Source organism: Meleagris gallopavo, chromosome 1 (genome assembly GCF_000146605.3).
Source record: "Meleagris gallopavo isolate NT-WF06-2002-E0010 breed Aviagen turkey brand Nicholas breeding stock chromosome 1, Turkey_5.1, whole genome shotgun sequence".
Taxonomy (NCBI): domain Eukaryota; kingdom Metazoa; phylum Chordata; class Aves; order Galliformes; family Phasianidae; genus Meleagris; species Meleagris gallopavo.
The window spans coordinates 88865812-88890554 of NC_015011.2; the positions used below are offsets into that span (position 1 = coordinate 88865812).

Below are 24743 nucleotides of genomic sequence, written 5' to 3' on the forward strand. Positions count from 1 at the left end.
GAATTGTGAATATACAATAATTCATGTTTTCTTGTATAATTGAGAATTAAATCCCAATTCATGAATATAGCACCTTCACTCTACGGTATACATAAGAAAAAGTTTATCTACTATATTGATTCTTCCAGAGATACCATCTACATAGAACTACGAATTGAACAAATTAAAATTCTTTTAAAAAGGAAAAAAAATGTTTCCTGGTGCCCAGATACACATTAAATCATATGTTTTGGCCTGCTGGAGCCTCTGAAGTAACATATAAAACCTGAGCTGTGATGACCCATTGTCATATCGGTTGTTTATATAAGATAAAATTTAAATCAGTTTCAAAACACTGGTTCCAGTCCTGTGAGCGATTACACACATGCTTAATGTTAAGTGCATGAGTATTATCAATTATTTCATGGGAGTTACAGATCAGCTTAAAGTCATGCAAACGCATGAATGTGATTAGGGCTCATCCTCCATATTCCTAAAACTCCTCATTGGTTTTAACAACGAGAATTTGTTAAGACCAGTCATTATTTAATTATAGCAATGTCTTTAGAGGAAACATAATTATCCTCTCTTCTACACATAAATACTAAGAACTGAAGCTGAATTCATCCATTCTGGTTTTAGTTTATTCCAGTCAAAGAACTGTTTTCCAGAGTAGCTTTAACTGCCAATGGCATAGTAATTTTATGGGAAATTAAGTTTGTAAATCTGAGACACTCTCAGATTGTAGAGGCTTGTTTACTACATCAGCATCTTCAAGGCTGTACCTTGCCTCTGCTTTCTGCATCAATGGAAAAATGAAACATCAGTGTAAATAGTTATTGTTAACAAGTTACATTTATAAATACTTCCATATTACGTTATTTCATATTTCACTGTTAGATTTATCACAGTCAAAGGCCAGGAAGGAAATAGTCAAAATGGTTTGTGAACATAAAAACTGCGGTTTTTTATTTACAAAAATAATTTTCATCTGTCAGGTTCGAGAAATATTGATCTTCAGCACAAATGAGGCACGTAGCATTCAGCAAATAATTTCTCTCTACCATGAATACTAACTGCTCTTTACTTTCTCCCTACCATAAACTTCAGGCAGGTAGATATAAAAATGAATACATAATTCAAAATATCTTCTTATCCACTGAAAAAAAAAAGTAATATAGTACCTCCAAGTATTTTAATGATCAAAAGCTTGAAATCTAATACCTAACTCTTCATTTACCTTAAGGCAAAAATCATTCTAATAAAGCCATAGCTCCTGCCGTTTAGTATTACAAAAGTATCAGAAGTCAAAAAACAACTCAAATGTTTAACTACAATTCACAGAAAACCCCAGTATTTCTTAGTTCACATCATCCCTCCCATGCCATATAAACAGTTTTTCCTTTTATAAGCATTCCAGCTTTTATAATTATGCTGCATAAATAAACGGATAACATCACTTTAAAATTATAAATTTTGATGAACAGTGACATTTTGTTCTGTAACTATTATTGCCTCTTTCCTTCTTTAAAGTTAGAAGTAATTCTCTCTGCAAAACGTGGCTATAATTGTATAGATCTTTACCATTATGTAGTATTTTACTAAAATATAAGATGAAGTAATGTTTTCATTTAAGGTATGATCTGTTTTTGTAGTCTAGGTCATCTTCAAGAAATAAGAAATTGAGTAAATGAATTTACTTCAGTTATAGGTACATATTTAAGAGCTACTCATAAGCTTGATTTTCTAAATTTGTTATTTGTTCAGCCAAAAAAATAGCTTAAAATAACTGCAAATATTAAGGAAAAATAAAATTTAAAATTTGAATTGAATAACTAGGAAAAAGTGATGTAACTTGATTATATTTTTTTTACTGAGATTTTGAATCCAAATTTATATGGAATAGCATGATAGTAATTTTGTTTTCCTTCCTAATGCAAAGTTATATTTATCTGACTATCCTTTGGGCAAAGGCTTTGTCCTCATGCTACAGATTTTTGAATTGGAACTTATAAATGTGTTGATTAATTATTTGAGGGGGGTTGTTAGTTTGTTTATTTAGTTCTTCTCTGATTGTCTTAAAGTTTCTATAAAAGATCATTATGATATTTCATTTATCTGACTTTCTCAGATGGACTCACTTCGCTGCTCAATTTCTGGAGTGAAATCTACTCTACAACAATTAGCTGAGATCATTTTCAAATGTTCTGTATAGTCTTTCAGGCTGCTTGAAAGTCCTTGGAATAATGAAAAGCTCACTCAAAGTTTAACCAGTGTCTCACAGCTATGTCTTAGTGGCAGGTTGTATAAATCATGAACAGCTGTATAGCAAGTTTAAAGTTTTGAAAGCTTTACTAACAATTGACTAAACTTTCCTCGTGTACTCTGACTTAATCTTGAGATCTGAAAATGTAATGCTCATTTAACTCAACAAAAATCCAGAAATTGCCAGTTGGGTTTACCACATTGGTCTTACATCCAAACCTGTAGCATAAAGCGTTGAGTTTTGTTTTGGGTGTAAGTTCTATGGACGTTTAGAAACTGTCTTTGAAAACTGTGTGTCTGTCTTTTTTGTCTAATGCTCTTAACCTGTGACCACCTACCTCCATTAATGAATAGCAGCAAAGAAATCCCAGAGGATAATAGCAGGAAATGATAAGGGAAAAAAAAAAAAGAAAATCTGACACTGCAGGATTAATACGAACAATTTTACTTCTTGTACTTATTCCAAAGCTGTTATTTATTTATTTGCTTACTCATTTTAACTCTTATAAAACATCAAAGAGCATAAGTATCAGAAAAGTCTACCTTACTAAACACAAAATAAGGAAGTAATTTTTGGGGTTAAAGCTCAACGTCAGTATCCTACAAGATCAGTTGATATTTAGTGCAAATTTGTGTTACCAAGCCTAACTTGGACATTCCCAACTAATTTATATGTTGCCTTAAATTATTTCTGAAATAAATTCTCATTCATTTAGATTTTTCAACTTCTTATAATGTTGCCTATTTATTTTTTCTGGTTAATATTCAAGGAATTTAATTGTCTAGACAATTTCTAAAATTTTTCTTTGAATTCACCATTCAGTCATCGGTATTTTAACACCTGTTTGTAAATAATTGCTTTAAAATTAATATAATTATTTATGTATCTCCTTCCCCTTGCCCCCCCAGATGGGCTGTTGTCACTTAGCAGTCTTTCCTTACCTTCTTTGCAGGGCCACCTTCTGCTCCCAGGAATGTGATTTTTAACATTAACGAAACAGCTCTCATGTTGGAATGGAGCCCACCAAGTGATACCGGAGGAAGAAAAGATCTCACTTACAGTGTCATCTGTAAGAAATGTGGGTCAGATGCCAGCCAGTGTGAAATATGTGGGGGAGGAATCCGCTTCATCCCCAGGCACACAGGTCTCATCAACTCCTCCGTGACGGTGCTGGACTTCGTGTCACATGTGAACTACACCTTTGAAATCGAGGCCACAAATGGCGTCTCGGAGTTGAGTTTCTCTCCCAAGCAGTTCACAGCTATCACAGTTACCACAGACCAAGATGGTAAGTCACTGTACTGCATGTCTGTTACTTTGCCCCTGTCATCCATGCATATATTGGGGGTATCATTTTGATTTTTTGAAGTTGGGGTCAGTGAGTTTGATGCTTTGCAGGTTGTAACATGCTTTTATGTGTGACAGCTTTCAGTTTCTGCTGATGGGGGCGCTAAATCTTTTTGTTAGTTGGCAATTGAGCCCATTACACAGAAATGACATCTTTTTGTTTAAAGCATCTTTCTGTATAAATTGAGCGCATGCTTTAACTACCTGAATCTACCAGTGGTTTGTCACAACTGGAGTCTGTGTCTGATGCTTTTCAAAGTCTTTCCATATGATTTTGGTTTTGAAAAACTAAAGGACAGCTTTATCCATCAATTTACAATTTATAGGTAAAATAAAAGCAAACTGTTTTCCTTTAGTATCAGTATTTCATAGTACGAGTAAAATGTGCTTCACTGTAAGATACTCCAACATCTATATGAGCCATTTTCTTAAATGACCTAAAAGATTTTGTCTTCCTTTAATTGTCCCTTTTGTATTTATTGTTTCTGAGCTTCCCCCTCCATTTCAGTTCAAATTCATGTTGAAGGCAGTCCTTTATGAGAAATTTGTGAAATAACAGGAGTTCTATAGTTAATTTCTACAATTATTTCCCCTTCCATCTATAGAAAGAATTTCTATGCTAGCAAAAGCAGTGTTAGGTTACCAACAAAGCAGCCTATATGGCAGTGTTATCTTCTGGCTTGTGCTACTATAGATCAGAAGGTTATTTCAAAATTATCACTTGCTGACATTTGTTCCAGAAATATTTTTTACCTACTGTGCAATGACATTGCAACTGTAGTTGAAGTGTTAAATGTAGGACAGGAACTGAGTTGGCCAAATGAGGGTTTGGAGTGGCAGGCCTTTGGAAATAACAAAAACTGCTGATGTTGAGGAGGATCCTGTTTTGTAGGAAGGCCTTGGGTTCATTCATTGATTGATCAGCCTAGCAAAAATCTGCCTACCTTTGTATCTGGAACAAGTAGTTGTGTGGATGAGTAAGTAATGACTTATTTGCCTTTGGGCATACCAAAATTAACAGCTTGCTGTGATGATGATGATGATGATAATCACAACGATGGTAACTGTAATAATACTCTTGAAAATGGATTGGGAAAGCCATGAAAACTACTCACTCACCCTTAATGTGATGATAGTAACAGAACAGCTGATTATATAAGATGCTTAATGATACGTGCCTGGCAATGAGAATTGTCTTAAGCTCTTAGGCTATGTACCACATTATGAAACTTTATTTCCTTTTTTATTAAATAAAAAATGTGGTGCCAGAAACTCCTCCTATATATACACTTATTTTTGGAAGTTTTGTTACATGATACTAAACACAAGCCACTTATCACACACAGGTAGGTCAACAGAGATACAGCTTATTTTTAAAGTGGCTAACAGCTATCTGAACACGTTTTGTGAATTGTATTTAAGCAGTAGGCTTTTTGCTGATGTCTGTTTCTGGTTTAGGAATATAGATTTTCACTTCAGTTTACTCAAAACAGGAATGAGACCAATGTTTTGATAATTTGTGACACACTGACAGTAAATGCTAGAGTGTAGGCTGCTTGCATGCCCTACAATAATTCTTACATTGCTAAAAAAAAGCTCTTGACAGGGCTTCAGAGAATTTAAGATTAGATTTCCAAAATATCAGTTGGTTTATTTGGATATAAAAAGACAGCTTTGCAGGAGGAAGTATTGTAATAAATGAAATGGAGGCATCTATAAAATGTAGTTATAAGATAAAATAATTTTGGTAGGCTTAGAAACTCGTTGTGTAAAATCATAAAACTGTTAACTATATATTTAGAAGGAAAAGAGAGGAAGGTACTGTTATATGAAAGAGATTTTCGAAGAAAATTAATGGAGGTTTATGGAAATTGAGAAGACATTAATAAGCATTTTTTGTGAGTTTAGTTTCGTCATGAATAAGAAGTGGTAGTATGGAGAAAGTTTGAGTATCTGACCTAAGGAAACAAAACTGTATATCTAAAGCTTCATTGCAGAGCTTTTATTAATGTTTGTAAATCATGCTAATGTTCTGTGATAAAAGGATTTATGACCTTTTTGATTTCTATTGGAAGCCAGAATTAGTAAACAGTTTAGAATTTTATTCTTGCCTTATTTACCAGAATTACAGGCCTTTATATTGAAAATATTTTCCAGATGTACCACCAAACAGTAATCTCACTGTTGCGGTCTTTCCTTGTAACTTTAATCATCCTGAAATGGGCACTGCTTACTGCCAGGTGCTGTAAAATCATGCACATGTTCATATAAGCAAAAGATCCAAGGTTAAAGATAGGAAGTGATAACAGGTCAAAAACATCCTAATGTGGACAAGGACTGAATTACCAAAAGTCCAAATTTGGAGCAATTCTTCCTTTTTGATGTATCTAATTTCAAAAAATCTATATTTATAATGACTTATACTTGGACAACATGTTTATCTTCTGTTCATGTCTTCTTTTTGTATGTATTTTTTTCATACATAATATTTTAATATTTTTTACTATACACGTTACATAGTGCTTAATATCTTTATTAAAATACAAATTGTTTTCTTCAATTGTTTTATCTTTTTCAAGAATGTAGAATTATATCTTTAGCTGTTCTAAATCCAAACCATTTTGTTAGGTGCAATAATTGACATTAGCTGAGGAGGTGGCATTTTATTTTCTTTGAGCATATTGAATTTACTTCCCCCTTGTCAGGCCGTCCCCCCCTTATTTTTTTGTTTTTGTTTTTTTTGTTGTTTTTTGACACTTTATTTGGAATTAGAGTCTTCTTTAAACATACAAAATAGTTTGTTGTTTAGGGTTTTCTCCTCGCTTTTTGGAAAGGATGCTAGTATTAATTCAGGATTAATGCAGTAATGTGTACGTACCATGGGCATACGCAGAAACTGAAGAGCTGTATTATAACACAGTTAGTGAGTACAGTCTGAGAGCATCAGAGGGAGAATATTTGCTGACAGGAGAAGTGAACTAATTAAAAAATGATTAAGACTCATCTCTAGGAGCTAATATTAAAATCTTAACTGCCTCTAAATGGAATCACCACCATCAACAAGATTGAGTACGCTGCTCAGCTCTAACAGTGACAAGAGGTAAACTGAAGGAAAGTAACACTAATTTTGAAAGGTTTTGCAAACTGCATCCTGCAAACCACTTCATGGTTTGAAGACCAAAGCATTTCCAGATCTGACTGAATACTAAAAGAAAACTTATTGACACTACTGTAAGCTGTATAAAATCAATTTGTTGCCATTCGTAACTTGTTTTCATATTACTTTTGTGCAAATATTCATAAATCCAGTAGCCTTATTTTTCTGACTTTCATAAGGAAACAATGTTTATGCAGTCATATTGTCTATCGGACATACTGAAGATACATTACCTTAATAGAAGTGTGAAAAGTGCCCCTGGATTTTATGTTCCCCAAGCTGCAGGTTAGAGCTTTCAGTTAAAAAAGCAAAGTGCAACAGCATTAGGCCAGCTGACTGATCACCTAGCCTGTCTATTGACTATTCAGTCAAGAAAGAACAAATATAGTTGGTATACGACCACAGAACATGCTGTCTTGTCCAGCAAGTGTAGCAAACAAAGATGGGGTAAGGCTGTGTTGGAAAGGTTAAATGTTGCAGATGGAGAGATGAGCGAAGATGAGATGTGTGTTACTCTTGTGTAGTTTTGTTTCTAAATGTTACAAGAAATGAAAATAATCCATACTTTCAATTCATATATGAACAGATAGAACAAGATTCTGCACTTAAGTCACTGTTCAAGGAAGAATATTACTATGAAGTGTGTACTCAGATTAACTCTGAAAGTAATTTGTGAACAGCTGAAGGGCAAAACATACAAAAAATCCTCATCAGCTACTGTTGTCCTGCAGAGTGATATGATGCCTTTTATTTGTGGGGTTGATAAAGTTTTACAGCAGTAAGTATGCTGAGCATGAAGGAATTGTACTCAATAGACTTTAAATCATTGTGTAACGAAGTTGAGAATTATATGCTGAATTGTAATTTATTTTTTCTTACAACTAATGGAAGGAAGAAACACCTCACTGCATAACGTTCTTACCACACCTTGGAGTCTGCATTGCATAAAGAAAACTCAGAAGTACTTGAGGTTTTTCATGCATAATTTAAGTAAAAAATAATGAATAATTAAGCAAAACAGAACTTAAAGCAATAGTTCCTATTTCCAAATAATAATCAACATATGCATTCACTCAGTAAGCATTCGTATGTTCTATTACTTGAGTGCAATGTTGGTTTTTTTTTGAAGTTACTGTTTGGAGGAGTGGAGTTGTGAGACACATCCTGAGTGTCTGGTATGTATGTAGAGACAGAGTGTGACTAGCGTTTTCAGTGGCACAACTAAGGAGTAGCACTCTGTAACTAGAGTGCCTCTGAGTATTCTTCTCACTGTCTGATCTCCATCTTCGCCTCGTCGTGTCTCTCCTGTGGAACTCTGTGCCTGCAGTCCTCAACTCAGCTTCTTTATATGAGTCCTCCAAGCAGTGACCTCCCCTAAAATCACGTTCTAGCCATGGGACATTTTACAAGCATCATTCAATTTGTGGGTTCCTTCTGCATGTCTTTCCTTCCTTGGCAGAAAGTTACCACTGGAGAAGTGTTCCTTCTGCCATTGCACCCCAAAAAGCTCATTTTATCCTGTCTCAGTCCTGCAGTTCCTGAGTGACTCTGGCCTCCATGACATCAAAGACCTGCTACTGGTAGACAAGCTGGCATGTGAGACTTCCTTCTGCCTGGGCTTACACAGTGTCACTGTGCTAGAGGTCTGTCTATTTATGCTGTGCCTGTCTGATGCAGACAGCCTGTGCCTAGCTGAAGTGTTACGGCAGATTCTGAAACTGGAAATCTGGCACCATTCCTTTATTTAATTCATATTATCTTATATCCATTGGCAGATATATTTTAGGTGATGTTTTCTAAACTGGTGGTAAAGTCTTGCCAATGTCCGAAAGTGATTACCATTCATTTAATTCATGTTTCCAAATGACTTATGGCCAATTGCTTCTAGTACAGGTGACTTTTGAGATGCAGTTGTATCCCAGTGTGGATTCTCTGTAGCAACAGCAGCCTCTTATCATTCTCTTAGAGCTGAGGGAACTGAGCAGTGCACAGAAGGATTTCAGTGCTTCTTCCAGGAGTAAACATCTATCATCATAATAGGAGTGCAGTCTTCAGAGAGACTCATCCAGCTATCAGGAAAGCATTTCAATAGCTTTACTTCTACCAGGACAATTTTCAGGATTAATTCCTCTGGCTGATCATGGTAAAGTTTCAAGATGTTCATTAGGATGGGGTGGAAGTGCCATGCTCACTCTTCCAAAATTGCTTCCCACAGTAGCATTGGACTTTCACCCTTAATCAACAGTCAGCCTTCTTTTTTTTTTCCTCTTAAGTCTCTAAGCTCTATAGGTGTGATTCTCTTTTGTAACTTTAAAGTCAAGAATGCTTCTGTTCATATATTGACTTGGCAAAGCGCTTTAAACCATCTTCCATACTATTTATGTTAATGGTGTAGAAAACTGAAGGAACAGCCATTTCTAATAACCAATTATCAATATGGGATAGCAGGTCACATAAAAGACTCTTATGAAACAGTCACAAAACAGCCTCCAGCAGAGCACAAGCCATGTGAATTGATTAAATAAGAAATATCATGACATTTTCATAGATTGCAGTAAATGAGAAATGTATGGCATCTGTTTGACCTGATACCTACAGCTGTACTGATACTTCCACCAAACTCTGTACTGTTATGAGAGCAGTGCAAAATACTACTTTCCAGCACTGTTTATGTGAAAAATTTGAAGCAAAATATTAGCACAGTGGTTACTGGCTAGAGACAGTCCATAAAGTCCTATGCAGAATGCAGCATGAAGACAGTAAGAGAGATTACTAATAAATTAAAAAATGAGATGAGCAGTCTCTATTTTGAGACATTTCCGAGCTCTTTTTCAATTAGATATCTAATTTTTTAAAAAATCAGTATTGTGCAGTGAATATTCATGCAGATCTGTGAAACTATATGTGTATACATGCATATTTGTCTCAGTGTGTGTATGCTTTAAACATTTACAGTTGGAAAGAAAACCACAAGGCAAAAATACCAAATCGTTATTCTCAGCCACAAAAATGGTAAGGAAGCTGGAGCACCTCTCCTATAAAGAAAGGCTGAGGGAGATGCTCTTGTTCAGCCTGGAGAAGAGAAAGCTCCAGGGAAACCTTAGAGCAACTTTCCAGTACCTAAAGGGTGCCTTCAGAAATGCTGGGGAGTGACACTGAGAAGGTGTGTAGTGATAGGAGAAGAAGAAACAGTTTTCAACTAAATGATGGTAGATGTAGATTAGGCATTAGGATGAAACTCTTTAGTCAGAGAGTGGTGAGGCACTGGTATAGGCTGCCTGGAGAAGCTGTGGATGCCCCATCCCTGGAGATGTACAAGGCCACATTGGATGGGACCCTGGTCGGTAGAAGCCTTGCCCATGGAAGGGAGGGTAGAATTGAGTGGGTTTCAAAATTCCTTCCGACCCAAGCCATTCTGTGATTGAAACACAATGTTTTCAAGGAAGAACTTTGTGCAGAAAAGTTGGTTATTACTCACAAGATTTGTCTGCTGGTCATTTCTGTATGTTTAGACTACTTTTTGCTAATGATTCTTTGCTGATATTACTGATTGTTACACAATAATCACAAGTAAAAAATGACTTCTTAAATAGTCTTACTATATGCCCTGATTATTTTAAAAATATTTACATATTTCCTGTGACAAATGTGTTTTCTTTCTGCAAGCAGATATTGATGTTCAGCCAATGCTGCAAAAGTCAACCCAACTCCATTTACTTTCATTTCTCATTCAGCAATGTTATCCATTAAGTTAGTCAGACAATATGTAGCTTTAAGATATATTTCTTTAAGTTATTCAGTGTGAGGAGAAAAAAAATTGAAAGTCTTGTTAGAAGATGGAGGGGAAAGAGGTTAATCAATACCATAAGGTATTTTTCCCATAATCTTCTTACCAGTGTGGTCTTTCAACTTTTATAATAGTGTATTTCATTGCATAACACACTATTATTTGTAACCATTGGCAATTTGTCTATGGTGTGACTTTTTTCAGCAAGTTTCTGTTTTAAGTTGCAGTCACTAAAATACTGCATACAATTTCTTCAACAATTGTTTAATAACAATAGTTTATTCAATTTGTGAAAAAGGGTATTTATGGAGAATAGTGTGAAATATATTTACATACAAACCAACTGCAGACAGCACTGAGTAAGGAATATGCCTTTATTGTGTTTATTCCTTTTGTTGTCAGCAGTTGCTAAGGATACTCAGCACATTCCACGATCAAGATTAAGATGTTTATTTATCAACTTAGGAAATTTTAAGCAAAATTGGTCAGCTAAGCTTATTGGTTGACCTGCTGTCTGCGCACCATCAGCCATGAGCCTTATTAGGATAATCAAAGCCCATTTTATTTGGTTGTAACCTCTTCCAATGAATGATATGTAGTTAGAAGAATCATTAATTATATGGGTACAGATGAGGGCCACTAAGATGATCAGAAGGCTGGAGCACCTCTCCTATGATAAAAGGTTGAGGGAACTGGGCTTGTTTAGCTTGGAGAAGGCTCTGGGGAGACCTCATTGTGGCCTTCCAGTACTTGAAGGGAACTTATAAACAGGATGGGAACGGCTGTTTATGAGGGTGGACAGTGACAGGACAAGGGGGAATGGTTTTAAACTGAGACAGGGGAGGTTTAGGTTAGATATTAGGAGGAAGTTTTTCACACAGAGGTTGGTGACACACTGGAACAGGTTGCCCAGAGAGGTTGTGGATGCCCCATCCCTGGAGGCATTCAAGGCCAGACTGGATGTGGCTCTGGGCAGCCTGGTGGTTGGTGACCCTGCACATAGCAGGGGGGGTTGAAACTAGATGATCATTGTGGTCTTTTTCAACCCAGGCCGTTCTATGATTCTATTCTAGGCAGGGTAGTTTACAAGAGATTACAGTTATAAACTGGTGACTTAAGTAACTAGAAACCTCTGCCACAAATGTTAATTGACTAACTTATGAAGTTATTCACACTTACATTAGGAACTTTCTGCTTACAGAATCTTCCTAAATATTTCCGAAAGCTGTTTCATCAAACAAGAAAACCCACACATAACAACAGTCTATCTCAAGTGTTCCCAGTACATGACAAGTGAAACTGGGACTTCTGATGCTTTCTTGGCAAGAGGAGTAATTTTAGTCAAGCGTAGTAAAGGAAGACATTCATCACGACTAGTTCAATCTAAAGCAAATTGTGTTTGTAGATGTCTTGACTTTGATGCAAAACTTTAGAGAGCATGTTCAGAAAGAAGGACACGATAAATTACAAACCTGTTCTGCTGATGTTTGCTATGAGGTCATTAAAGCAATTATGTTGGTAGCTGGTTGCTTCGATTCATTTGCTTCTTAAAATGTAGTTTCTTCATTATACTCAACAACCCTTCTCCTTCAACTTCTGTGACTCTTCTATATGCATTTGCCTTAGGCTCACAGTTTGGAAATATTTTTCACTTCTATACATTAATGACATGAAATAGTACACATTGGAATGAGATTGAGAGCATACTCAAAATTACATCCTTTCTAAAGCTTTGGAAATCTATTTATTTTACTATTCTATTAATTTCCAGATAGTATTTATGATGACATACTTTTACTTTTTCCTGCCCAAAATAACAATGAGAGACAGCTGTTTCCTACCTTTTTATTCATATAATTATGTTACATACTCAAATGTCTTATCATTGTTGTAAAATTTATAATGGTTCTCCAATGAAACAGAACAAAACAAAGGCACAAACAATGCTCTACTGAAAAGATAATGTTACAGAATATGCACATTTAATATTTAATTTACAGATTTATGTTGCTTTTCACTGCCTCTGTCATAAGTCAGACTTCATGTTCCAGTGTGACTCTAGACTGACATAGGAAAGGGAGGGTTACAACCAATGTCAAGGAAGAAAAAGAAAGAAAAATAAGACACTCTTAATTTCTTAAAAAGTATTTCCATCTAGTATTCCATCTCTGGTTCCCACTGAGAAGTAGGATTTGCATATTAAATAAGAATATTTTTTATCCTCTCTTTAAGACTTCCCTAAAATCTTCACTTAAGCAGAAATATTGTCAAATATTCAAGAAGCGGATACAGCTTCAAAAGTGGGTTTTTCCAATAAACAACTTTAAATCAATTTCATACTTTGTTGGTCCTCTGGTGTGACTGCATCTAAGTCTGTACAGGTCTAGCTATTCAAAGCATTTTTTGTTTCTGTTGTTTTCGTAAAGTGATGTATAAACAAGCAAAGGTGTATCAGCAAAAATGCTTGAATTTTTATTTTTTTTGCCTGTGTGTCAAATCATTTTTATAGCCAAAAGGAGAAGGAAGGTGATATATATGACCACTCCTAACAGAAATATGCATCTGAGGAAGAAGAATGGATGAAGTAATTTATAATATAAAAACAAAACAATACAAAATGAAATAATAAAACATATCTAAGAAAAATGTCTTTAGCAAATGAGACTGATTTGTTCCTAAATTTCTTTCTTGAAATAAAAATGTCCTCTTGAAAACTGAAATTCTAAGACAAATACAAGAAACTATGTAATTGCAAAATTAGAGCTAATGTCTCAAAACTGTTATGCTAGAAGTCAAGTACAGATATCCCATTGGCTGAATTGGAAGAGACGCATGGCTCAGCTAAAGTTTTGTGAACTTTTTTATCCTCTAGTCTCGCTTAGCTCTTTCACTCAGAGCACTTAGATAATGAAGCACAATTTTTCTGCTTAAGTTAATGGCAAAACCCTGTAAATTGCTCCACTATTAATGAAATCCCATCTACCATTGAATTAATCTACATTTGCAAGGATTTTTTTTGCATTAATTCTATCTGAATATAAAGTAACATTTTTTGAAGTTGTCTACTCCAAATAATTTCAAATAATACATGCAGCAGCATCTAAATCATGTGCTTGATCCATAATTGCATTGAAAGGTTTAGAAATTAATGTGCGTTATCTAAGTAACTCATAAATTCTAACTCGTTACGCATTGCAAACAGCTGATATATGATCCTGTAAGATTCTGACAAGTTGTTCAGCCGGTTTCCAATACTATATTTTATAGTTCTGAAATAAATGATCATTTTATTAGATTAACTCAAGTTAGTCTGGGAAACAAATTGTCTGATTCTGGTGACTGGCTCAGATTCATACTATACTAAATTCTAGGTTCCATTTTTCAAAATTAGATTGTCCTCCTAAAACTAGCACTTTCTTTTATCCTGTAATTGAGGATCAATGAAGATTTTAAAAAGGGTAGTGTGTAGGTTAGTAAAGTAATGGGAATCAGAGTTTCTGCCTATAGATCAATTGTAGTATCACAGAATTGTTTGAGTTAGAAGGGACCCTTAAAGGTCATCTAGTCCAACTCTACTGCAGTGAACAGGGTCACAGAGTCACCTACAGCTTCATCAGGTGCTCAGAGTCTCATCCAGCCTGGACAATGGCTTCAGTCTGTAAAGAAAAGATATGAGATTGCCATGTTTCTGTCAAGCTAAAGATGTAATTTAGTCATTAGTCATGAAGTGTCTTGGTGATGTACACTTGTCTTATATATGATATAATACTGATTTATTTTAATAATGAGAAAATATTCAAGCTGATATTTAGCATCCTTCTATACCAAACTACAGAAATATTATTTTCAGTTTATAAGTAATGCAACTCTGATTAGAATCTTTGAGGAGAGGAAATAGAAAAAAAATGACGTTTTTCTAATATGAGAAATTTATTTGTATTAAAAATGCTTGCTCGTATTTGAAAGTTAATTTTGTGTGGTCAAGGATGCAAGTTGACACCATGGAAGACTGAAGTCTGTACCTTTTCAGATAATACGTGTGGCTAACTATTAACTTAATTCCCTGGTATTTTATATTTTGATGCGAGCTGATTAAGAGAAGAGCAGAGCTTGCAGAGCTTTATCTGCATTTATCTCCCTGATCTGTTCCTGAATTAATCGGTTTCAAAGGTGCCAGTTTCAGTGGCAACTTTTACTATAAATAAAATATGTTGTTGAGAGATAAATGAAGCTAAACTTCACTGTGAATGGTCTCTCATGTCACAGTCCACAAGAACTGATGTAGAAGGAGGTTGCGTCCTGAAACCTCCACCCCATGAAACGTACAGCTTCTGTGTGCCATTTAGACATCTGTACACAGCTGCTAAGAAATTAACGTGACATTGTGGTGTTTTTATATCATATTTGAAAGTACGTATCTGTTCGTTTCTGTGTCGCTACAGAGAAATACTGCAGGGATGTATTGTCTCTTTTCCAAATTATCTATCACGTTTGCTTCATTACCTTCCCCTTTAAAATTCTAGCTTTTCTGTTACAGTCATTAATCTGTGACACAAATGGTTCATAATGATGGCCTAACATTTCTATGTAAGTGATTTTTAGGTAGCTGCAATATTGGATGTTGAACAGTTCCAGAAGCCAGGCTACCACATGGAAAATAAATTCAGATCTTCTTTTTCCGTGTTTATATGCACAGTTGCATTCTGGGTGTACTTCCTAGATAATATTTACATTCTCATAAACATAATAAATCTAAACTCTTTTTAACATCTGTGGAAATAAAATGTTCATTTTTCTGTTGTTCCATTTTAAGATGATGGTCATAATGTCAGACACTGAAATACAATTTTCTCATGCAGTTTTAGAGAGAATAAGACTAACATCTTCAAAAATAATTTGAGTGGGTGGAATACATGTCAGACTGTCAGATTTTATGAGCAAGTCAGTATTATTCAATCTCTGAGTTGATGGAGATTTAAAATAATTCAATCTCAATCTGGAACTTATTCTATAATTGAATATCATGTAAAGGGTAAAAATGCATAACATTTAATACATATAGCTTTATTTTTATATGCATCTATATATTATACAAAAAATGTATTTCAGCATATGTAGAAATAGTTCGTAAATAATGATTCACCACTGTGGCTTTTTTAAATCTAACTACTACAAAATGTGTGATACATTAAAGTCTTTCCGTTTGATGATAAGAAAATATCATTTTACTTTGTGGAAATATTTGAATAATTTTGCATTATTTACATCTTTACTGGAGTCATATATCAGCTACTCTTCCATGTAGCACTAAAATCACATTTTCATTAAAACTATTTAAAAACTCCTCATAACTTCCAAAAAGTTCATCAATTCACTGCACTCCATTCTTTACTGTCTGCATTACACTATATTTAAACTATCTGCCCCATCTTCCTGTTTAAGTATAGGGGTGACAGGTCACATTTTAAATAACATAACTGTATAATCTATTTCCTCAGTAGAGATATGGCCAACATTTAAAAGCTGTTATGAGGGATACAAAATAAAGTCCTTACCCACAAGAAGTGATACTACTGATAGATACTGTGGCTGATAGCTACTGAGAGAGAACTCAGTTTGGAAAGTCTGTGCTTGTTCTCTGCAGGAATGACAGGTGAGTCGCTGGTTTTCAAGGGAATTCAAGTCTCATTAAGCACCTCAGTGAAAGCAAAGCTCTGAGACCTGCAGTTCACTGAGCTTCTGAAAGTGCTGCCCCGTCACTGGGACACTTAATGGAAACTGGCTTGTTTCACAAACTAGGCCATTAGCCCCATCTCAATCGATAAAACACCCTGGAAGTATAACGTTTACATCACAAGGATGGGGATTGCATATTATCTCTTGCACTGGCAGAAGTGTGGAGTAACTTTTTAAGTAAATGACTTAAACAGAGTATGTTAAATGAGCATTTCTGATTTCTTGTACTGCAAGCCCAGTACACTCATTCGTATTACCAGGTGGCCAGTGTTATGACCAGACGGACTTTTCTAAAAGTTTCCTAAAGACTTAAAAAAATCTACTTACAGAGTCTTTATTTATTTCTTTTTTTACTATTTTGTTCTTTTTCAATTTGGAAATTTCTTCTTAACTACAATATCGTCTGGATACCATTGCAATAATGAATAATAATGTATTGGCCATGCTGTTTGGACTTCAAAGCGTGAAGGAATTCCATTACTCTGAGTTAGAGCAATGTGAGATAGTCCTTATAAGAGTTGCAATATTTGCAACACCAAATAATAGTATTACAGATTAATAGCAGTAATGCAAATGCTCCAGATCTTAATCAGGGTGATTGTATTACTTATTGTGACTTACATGGCCAATTTTATGTGACATAGTGTATTCATTTCCTTGAGAAATTATTTTTAAGTACCTATAAAACTTAGAATATTAAGCACATATACTTAAGTAGCTACTGCTACTGTTATTTTCTTATTAAAAAAGTTAAGGTTTCTAGGTCACTGAGAAGTTTCTCAAGTAACTTTAATTAAGAATCATGCTTTATGTTTTACTGTGCTATCTTTAATTATATAAACTACCTGCACATTTTTCTGTTTGATCTCTCTGATAATGGATCAATTCTATTTCACATCACTCTCATTTGTCCTTTGTCCATTGTTAACCCCTTTCCCAAAGGTTAGCCTCTGTGTGCCATATACGCTGTAGTAGGTTTGTTACTGCATTCATATTCTCTAGAATTTGATTGCTTTTATGCACATTGTGAACATTACATCAGGGATCCCTGAGGCAAGTAGAATTACTCACATTTTAGAAGGTAAGGGATATGTTTCATATGTAAGACCATGTAGGACATAGCCACCCATGAAATTAGTATGGCTCCACTGAGATGCAGATATCCTGCTTTTCAGACTTAGAATTCAGACATTTCTGTAGCCTTTACAAGCAGTTGAGCACACTCAGCGTTTGCACAAAGAAAGTATCCAGAAAACAAAGAAATAATGTTTTCAACTAGCTCAGTAATAGTGAATACTTAAACATTTTGTTGATTTTAAAACTTAATAATTTTCTACTAGGAAGTTAACTTTTTTTTTTTTCCTTGGTGTATATTTCCCATATGCGAATTTTTGTAGAGAATGGGGAATGCTAATTTTGGCCACTTCAATGAATGAAATTTTGCAAGATAAGCAACTCAAATTAGCAGATTAGAGGTTGATAATCCTGTAAATTCAATGAGCTGCAGTGATTCTAATGAAAGAGAAATTTGTCCTTGAATGATTTTTGGCTTTTACATCTAAGATGTGGAGAAATCTCCAGTATTTGGTGACATTAATGATCTTAAAACAAATATATATCTGAATTTACCAAAATATTATTAAAGATTTTAAACTCCTTAAAAATTTAAGAAAAACAGTCTTTTTCTGGATGGAAAATGGGATTGAGGAAAGAAAGACTGATCAGGAAAAAAAGACAAAGCTGATAACATCCTCCGAAAATAACCAAATGCAGTCTTCTTTAACATTTTTAAATGACTTCTTAGGTTTCATGGAACAAGAATGGTAGAATGTTTCATATTCTGTTATATGGAATAGTATATGGACTCTTGCTTCTCTCCTTCTCTCTGTTTTTCTTGTGCATTTATGTGAACATGCGTGTGTATGCCAACATTATATGCAGACACATAGATACAGTCTTTCCTTCATGAAATCCTTCATGAATTAATTTATTTTAGAAGATATATTAGCAAATAACATTGATACATATCTGTTTATCTGTTTGAAAGGATATTAACTCCATATTAACTGCTAACTGTGAGATGCTAGACCAAATTATCCAGATTATACAGTGCCTTGGTTATCAGAAACATAATTTACATTGATTATGACAATAATAGTTTTAATGATGTTCTTCACTTTACTAATTACTCTTATGCTTTTGATATTATCTTATAATAGTGAACTAATTCATAATATCAATAGTGTTAAAAGAGAAAGACATACAGTAGTAACTTTCAAACAGTCCACATTTTACCATTTGGGTATTAGTGCATGCCTCATTTGGTTGCTCTCATCTTTACTTGCTTTGCTGTATTTCCTGAGGATATAACATCAACTGTCCGCTTCTGTCCACCTAGTAGTGGGTTACTGCTGCAATAAAAAGATGTTCTGAGTGTTAACATGGGAAAAGAACTGCTTGAAACATTAAATACTTTCTGTCAGGCAGTTGGGATTTAAGTGGAGCACACAGTTATAAAACAGTTTTTTTCATCGATCTGAGCAGCTGAATTCTTAACTGCAGTTTACTTTCCCTTTGATTTTAAAATCCATATGTGCCAGTCATAGCTTTAAGAACCAAAATCATTGGCATGGGAGTTTAAATTAAAAGTGATAAATTAAGACTGCTAGTGACCACTTCTCAGCCAAACACAAATGGTACGACTGTAACTTTAACCATCACTGGTCACCTGAATTTAAATTAAGTGTGACAAATTAGGCAGGAAGTTGATTGCTAGTTTGAAATAAATACAGCAACACTGATGGAAAAAAGGCATTGTTTATTTTTCCTTTGCAGCTGTACCATCAGACATATCAAAAAATAAAGAAACTAATAAAAATTAGTCTGATATACATTTGCTATGGATGTGTGTATTCATGGCAATGCCTATGTGTTTCTGAAGGTGACTTTCCTTCGAGAATGTGTTTGCCAGCTTAAAAATGTAAGAGCAAATTGAAAGATGCATGAGACATCCTTGTACCTAGGTTGTAGGTTGTTGGGGATCAGGTACATATATCTTTATCACTAGTGACTAGATATTAGTGTTGCTGTCAACTGTTTTAGTGGCAGCAAGTGACAGGATGAACAATTACTCTCTTTAAGAGAGTGTGACCTTAAAGATCACGCAGAGCCGTAAATCTTGTGTCTCCCTAAATAGTCTCTCATTTATTTTACTTTATGCTCACTATACACAGACATAAAAGTGAACACAACAATATTCAGGAATTTAGTGGACAGAAGTTTCCCATTTCTAAAGTTTCAGATTTAATGTTAGTTTCAGTATCATTGGGACTTCTTCACAACTGATGATGTTGTTCTTTTTAGCAACACATTAGTTACTGTTTTGTAACTATTTTGAAAGTTTGAAAAGACACTTGGTGTAGTATATGAGTTGGTGAAGTGTTTCCTCAGTTGCCTCAGGTGAAAAAAAAAAAAAGTATTTAAAAAGAAATTGCAAAAAGTGGTCAGTGTAAATGAGTCATTACCTCCTAAATTGAGGAAGTACGTATCGGGCATATAGTTTTCTCTAGCTTCTGTATTGTAGCCCATTGCAATACAATTTGCAAGGACTGCTTCAAAAGTAATGCCTTCTATTTTATTATGTTAAAACTTTACATCAGAGGCAGATGTTGGTGTTGTAGAGTTTGGACCTTCCCATGTTGTTGCTATGCAACAGAGGCAATAGAGGGGCAATCTGAATGGCGTCGGACATAGAAGTGTATTTGGAGCAAAGGTATGTAATGGGATTCTTCCATGTGGAAAAAATGGCATCTATCGATATTCACTGATGCCTGCTGAATGTTTCTGAAGACCAAACAGTGAATGTGAGCACAGTGAGCTGGTGAGTGGTGTGTTTTAGCAGTGGTGACAGCAGCAGTGGGTCACCTCCACTGGTATATGTTTTTACAAATGCAGCATGCAGGTTCTTGTTCATCACTGTGAAACTGCTCAGCTAATGGTGGTGCTTATGTTGAGAAATAGTGTTTTGTAGCTGATAATTTACTATTAAATAGTGTTATTGTGCTCTTCATATCTGTTGTAGCTTCTGTGGAAATAAACAGGAGGCATTAATTTCTGAGCAATCTACATTAGTAGATTAGTGTAGTTAATTGGATAGTTAGTATAAAGCTCACAGTGCACTAAGGACAGGGTACTGAACTGAGCTTGGTTTGTCAAAACAAGCTTGATTTGTCAATCACCATTAGGTTTGGTGCCTTCTTCAGCCTCTAATTTTCAGTGAACCACCTTGCTTTCCATATCAGCGTATGATGCCACACACATTTTACTTGCTCCAGTTTCCTTGCTCCAGTTTCCTTGCTCCAGTTTCCAATACTGTGTTCAACAGCTCTATTCGCTACATCATTTGCCACACTGCTTCTGCCTCCTAAACCAATGATTCACTCCACACTGCTTCTGCCTCCTAAACCAATGATTCACTCCTTACTCCATCTTTTCTGTCCTCTTTCTTGAGTTTGTTTTTCAGTAGCTCATGCTGCCTCTCTTCACTGGTCTCCCACAATCCTCAGCTGAACCATTCCTTTCACGTCACCAGCTCAGGACATTCTATGTAATATTTCTTCTTCCGTAGCACCTCCAGCCCTTCCCTTCCTAGTTTTTATCCTAATCTACTAGCATACACATCATATTTCAAGTCTCCTGCAGTCACAGCTCTGTCTTTGACTTTCATCTTTGTAGCACTTTTAGCAGCTTGCTTTACACTTCCCTTCTGGTCTCATGGTTGATTTCTTTCCCTGTTAAAAAGTTCATTCCATGGTTTATATATGTCCTTCATTGTTAATGCATGTATACATATATATATCATCAGCCACTATGCAAATGTTGCCATGTTATTTATTCCTATAGAAGGTAGACCTAAAGTGAAAAAAAAAACAAAAAACTGGATCAGCACGTCACTGACATGAATACTAAAGATAATTCCCATATTCTCTGCAGTTTTAAATCTTCTAACAATTGGCTCTTTATGAAGTGAAATGGTTGGTTTATACTGTCACTAAGGTAAGCCCTATTACTTCTGGAGAGATCAGTTTTAGTCAAGATTTGTTGCTGTAGTTGTGCTTATGTAGTTAATGGCCTTTAAATCCATTCCATCCTACACATTTTCAGAATTGTTTGGAACTCTTATCTTGTAGAGGCTCAGGCCAAGAGTCAATAAACTGTTTCTAAACAGTTTAATAAACTGTTAAGATAATTGTATTAGTCTGTTACCATGACCAGAGAGAAGGTCTTACCAATTTGAAAATATTCTCTTGCATAATTTCAACTGGTGTTGTAGCAGAACAAATGTTGCAAGATATTAGATGGCTAAAAAAAAAATTGTTTTTGGTTTGGTTTTTATTTTAGTAATTGAAAATAAAAATAAAACCTATAGCCCTATGTATGGATTGCATAGAAAGCCACAGCTTCTGATGGGATTTTGGATTAAGAACTTTCTGCTCAGGCTATACTAATATATCTCTACATGTTGCAGGAAACTATATGAACCCTAATGTTAGGACTAGAACAAAGGATCTTCAGACCTTGAACACCAAAAGGTTTGCGATCTTTGTGCCATTCACTGAGGCTTGCTAAAGAAGCATGCACACTTCCAGCATGCACATTTTCCAGTCTTGTTCATATGGAAACTATAAAAGAATTTCAGCATTGATAACAAAGAAAGACCAGTTGTTTTGCCATTAATATAGAAGAAACCTGGATGGTTAACATGATCTGAAATTCAGTTGTCCATTATCTGCATCTTTTGAAATCACTGTTTTGAAGTATGATTTTTGTAGAACTGTTAGAATTGTACAGCTAGTCTTTCTCAGATACAATCTGCCAAATATTTTTTTTTCCAGATTAATCTGCTACAATTCTGTTCAAATATGTTTAATAACTAGGTATGTATTTTGGTAACAGCGGAGACTGCAAAGCTGTTTGGTGTCAGTAGCTACTGGCTATGGGCATATTCCGACCTGAAGTTCTATAGCAAGTGCGAAAGGGATAGAGTCCATGTCTGTAAGATCATAAAGGCATATCCTTAAATTTCCTAATATCTCCGTAATGTAAATATTGTAATGTTTTCAACGTATCAAACCCAATGTACTCCAGCATTCATGGAGATTATCTGAAAAAGAGTCTAGTTTAGTTAGTGCTTCTTGAATGAGTCAAAAATATTGCATCGGACATTAGAAATGACTTCTGCAAGTTCACTTAGGTGATCCAGCTAAGTAACAGCTTTTCACTCCTTTGGTAATATGGTGTGTTGGAGACACCTGTTTGACCTGCAGTTACTGATCTAGCAGTACATTATCATATGCGTGAGTTTGGGAATATAAAATCATCTGTCAAGCACTCATCTCAGACAGCAATTAATTTATTTTTATCCTGGAAACTCTGGAGAATGTGATAGGTTTGTAATCAGTGTGTCTTGCAATTTAAAGGTAATTGTCCTCTAAATGTATTGGTTTCAGGAGTTTAATTTCTTCTCAGGTTTTTCCTCTTGATATACCCGAGTAGCTCAGTATAAACAATTCTGTGGAAGAAAAGTGTTTAGAAATGTACTCTCCTTACATACTCTGCAGCCATCATAGATTCTGCTGTGGCTTTTTCAGTGAAGGTCTGCCTGTAACTAAAGGCATGCTTTTCAGCGAAGAGATTTAACTGAGGCAGAAGCTTTATGTCATTTATTTTACTTTACACTGATGTCAGTATCAAAATATTTTCTTTTGTTAATGGTGACTAAACTCTCTTGTCAGCCATAAAAAACATGATGCTGCTTAGTAGAATTGACTCCATCTAATTTATCAATGGAAACTTTAATTATTTTGTATTATCCCCTCAGAAGTACAGGCCTTTAATTTGAGCTTGGTAAAATTAATAATTTCTAATTTTCTTTTGCAATATAAAAATTACTTCTCTCTTATCAAGTGATATCATCAGCTGGATACAGGAAAGCGATGAATAAAGACTTCTGCTCTAAGTCTCTAAGTATTAAAGTCAGATCTACCTAATTTTAGCCTTTCACTTCTTAGTAGGTGTTATCCCTTGTTCTCATAAAAATAGTCTTTTTTTTTTTATTTTTTAATACAGAATCATTTGTATGATCATAGTGTGAGCAGTAGGACTGGTAAACTTCATTTCCTTTGAATTTGTGCTTGGGGCTCTTTCCTGTATTTCCTAGTGAGTTGGCTGGACCACTGAAAATAATTGCTGCAAGTAGTTCACAGTTACACATTTATTGGTAGCTCTGTTTTTATGCATTTATTGATTCTCATGAAAGCTGTAGGAATATGTATTCTGGACTTCTCTCAAGTTATTAAAATTGGCTGTTTGTATCTGAATTTGCGTGTGAAAAACTAGCAGAGAGGAGACACTGATAAGCATGCTCACATAAGGTGCTTTTGTGGAAGATAAAATGTTTCATTTTAAAAGATAGTATTTCATATTACCTAGAATTATGATTTTGCTTTACTTAAGACACAGACAGAGACAAAACCACAGTGAGTTCATTACATTTTTCTCTTGGGATAGTCCTGTAGTTTCTATGCATAAATACACACATATGTGCAGAAAAAGAATAGTCAAAAACAAGTTCAACAAAGACATTTCAAGTTGTTTTACCTGTGATTACTGGCAACACTTGGCTAATATCTGCTTTGCTCTCCGCACTGTGACGAGGTACCATTCCACGTCTCTTCTCTGCACCTTGCCTATTTTAAGACCAGATTATAAAATAGAGACATCTCTGCAGTTACGAAGAACAGCAGTGTTGGGGATTAACTATGACCCCTGCTGTCCCTAGTAGGAGCAGTAGCTTCCCCACTGTGGGGCAAATAGGGAATGGAAGAACTGAGTTCCAGCCTCTGTTGTGGCTCACTAGGTTAGGGTGCCCAGGCACTTTGCACAGGCCTGGCTGCCAGAGCCTGCTGCTAGCTGCCAGCAGTGCCTTTCCTCTCAAGCAAGGCCGGTGCCAGCTCTCACTTCCTTCCTAGGGCAGAATGATTATGGCATAGATTTTTGTCTCATGCTGATGGATAGAGAGGAATCCTGAAAGCATTTACAAATTGAGTTTTGCTTGTCGATCACTGTTAAATCAGCATTGCATAAACCTGCCGGATGTCACGCCTCACAGCTGTGTAGCTGACAGATCTGTCATGTCATGTCAGGCCTCAGGGAGAATGGGAAGGAAGAGACTCTCCCTCACACAGCCACTCTGCTTGGGAGGATGATCTGAAAGCCAGGATTTCTGCACACGCTCTGACTTTTATCATTCAAAGTCTTGTGCCTCTATGCTCTGTCAAGAACTATTATTTTACTCTGAAGTCACCTGAAAAATTCGACAAGGTCATCTCTGGAAAGTGTGCCACCTTCAATAGAACCTTTGTTCTGCCAAAGTTAAGATTTCATCCTATAATCATCGAGAACTTAATGTG

The 24743-nt window shown here is 35.3% G+C and overlaps 1 protein-coding gene across 2 annotated transcripts in view; it reads left to right on the plus strand.

The window, feature by feature from the left end:
• LOC104909327 (ephrin type-A receptor 6) overlaps positions 1-24743 on the plus strand; it is a 314483-nt gene that overhangs the window by 130706 nt on the left and 159034 nt on the right. For both annotated transcript variants that reach the window (XM_031556463.1, XM_031556460.1), the window contains exon 3: positions 3198-3533. In XM_031556463.1, the coding sequence (XP_031412323.1) occupies positions 3198-3533 (336 nt within the window). The remainder of the gene's footprint in view (positions 1-3197; positions 3534-24743) is intronic.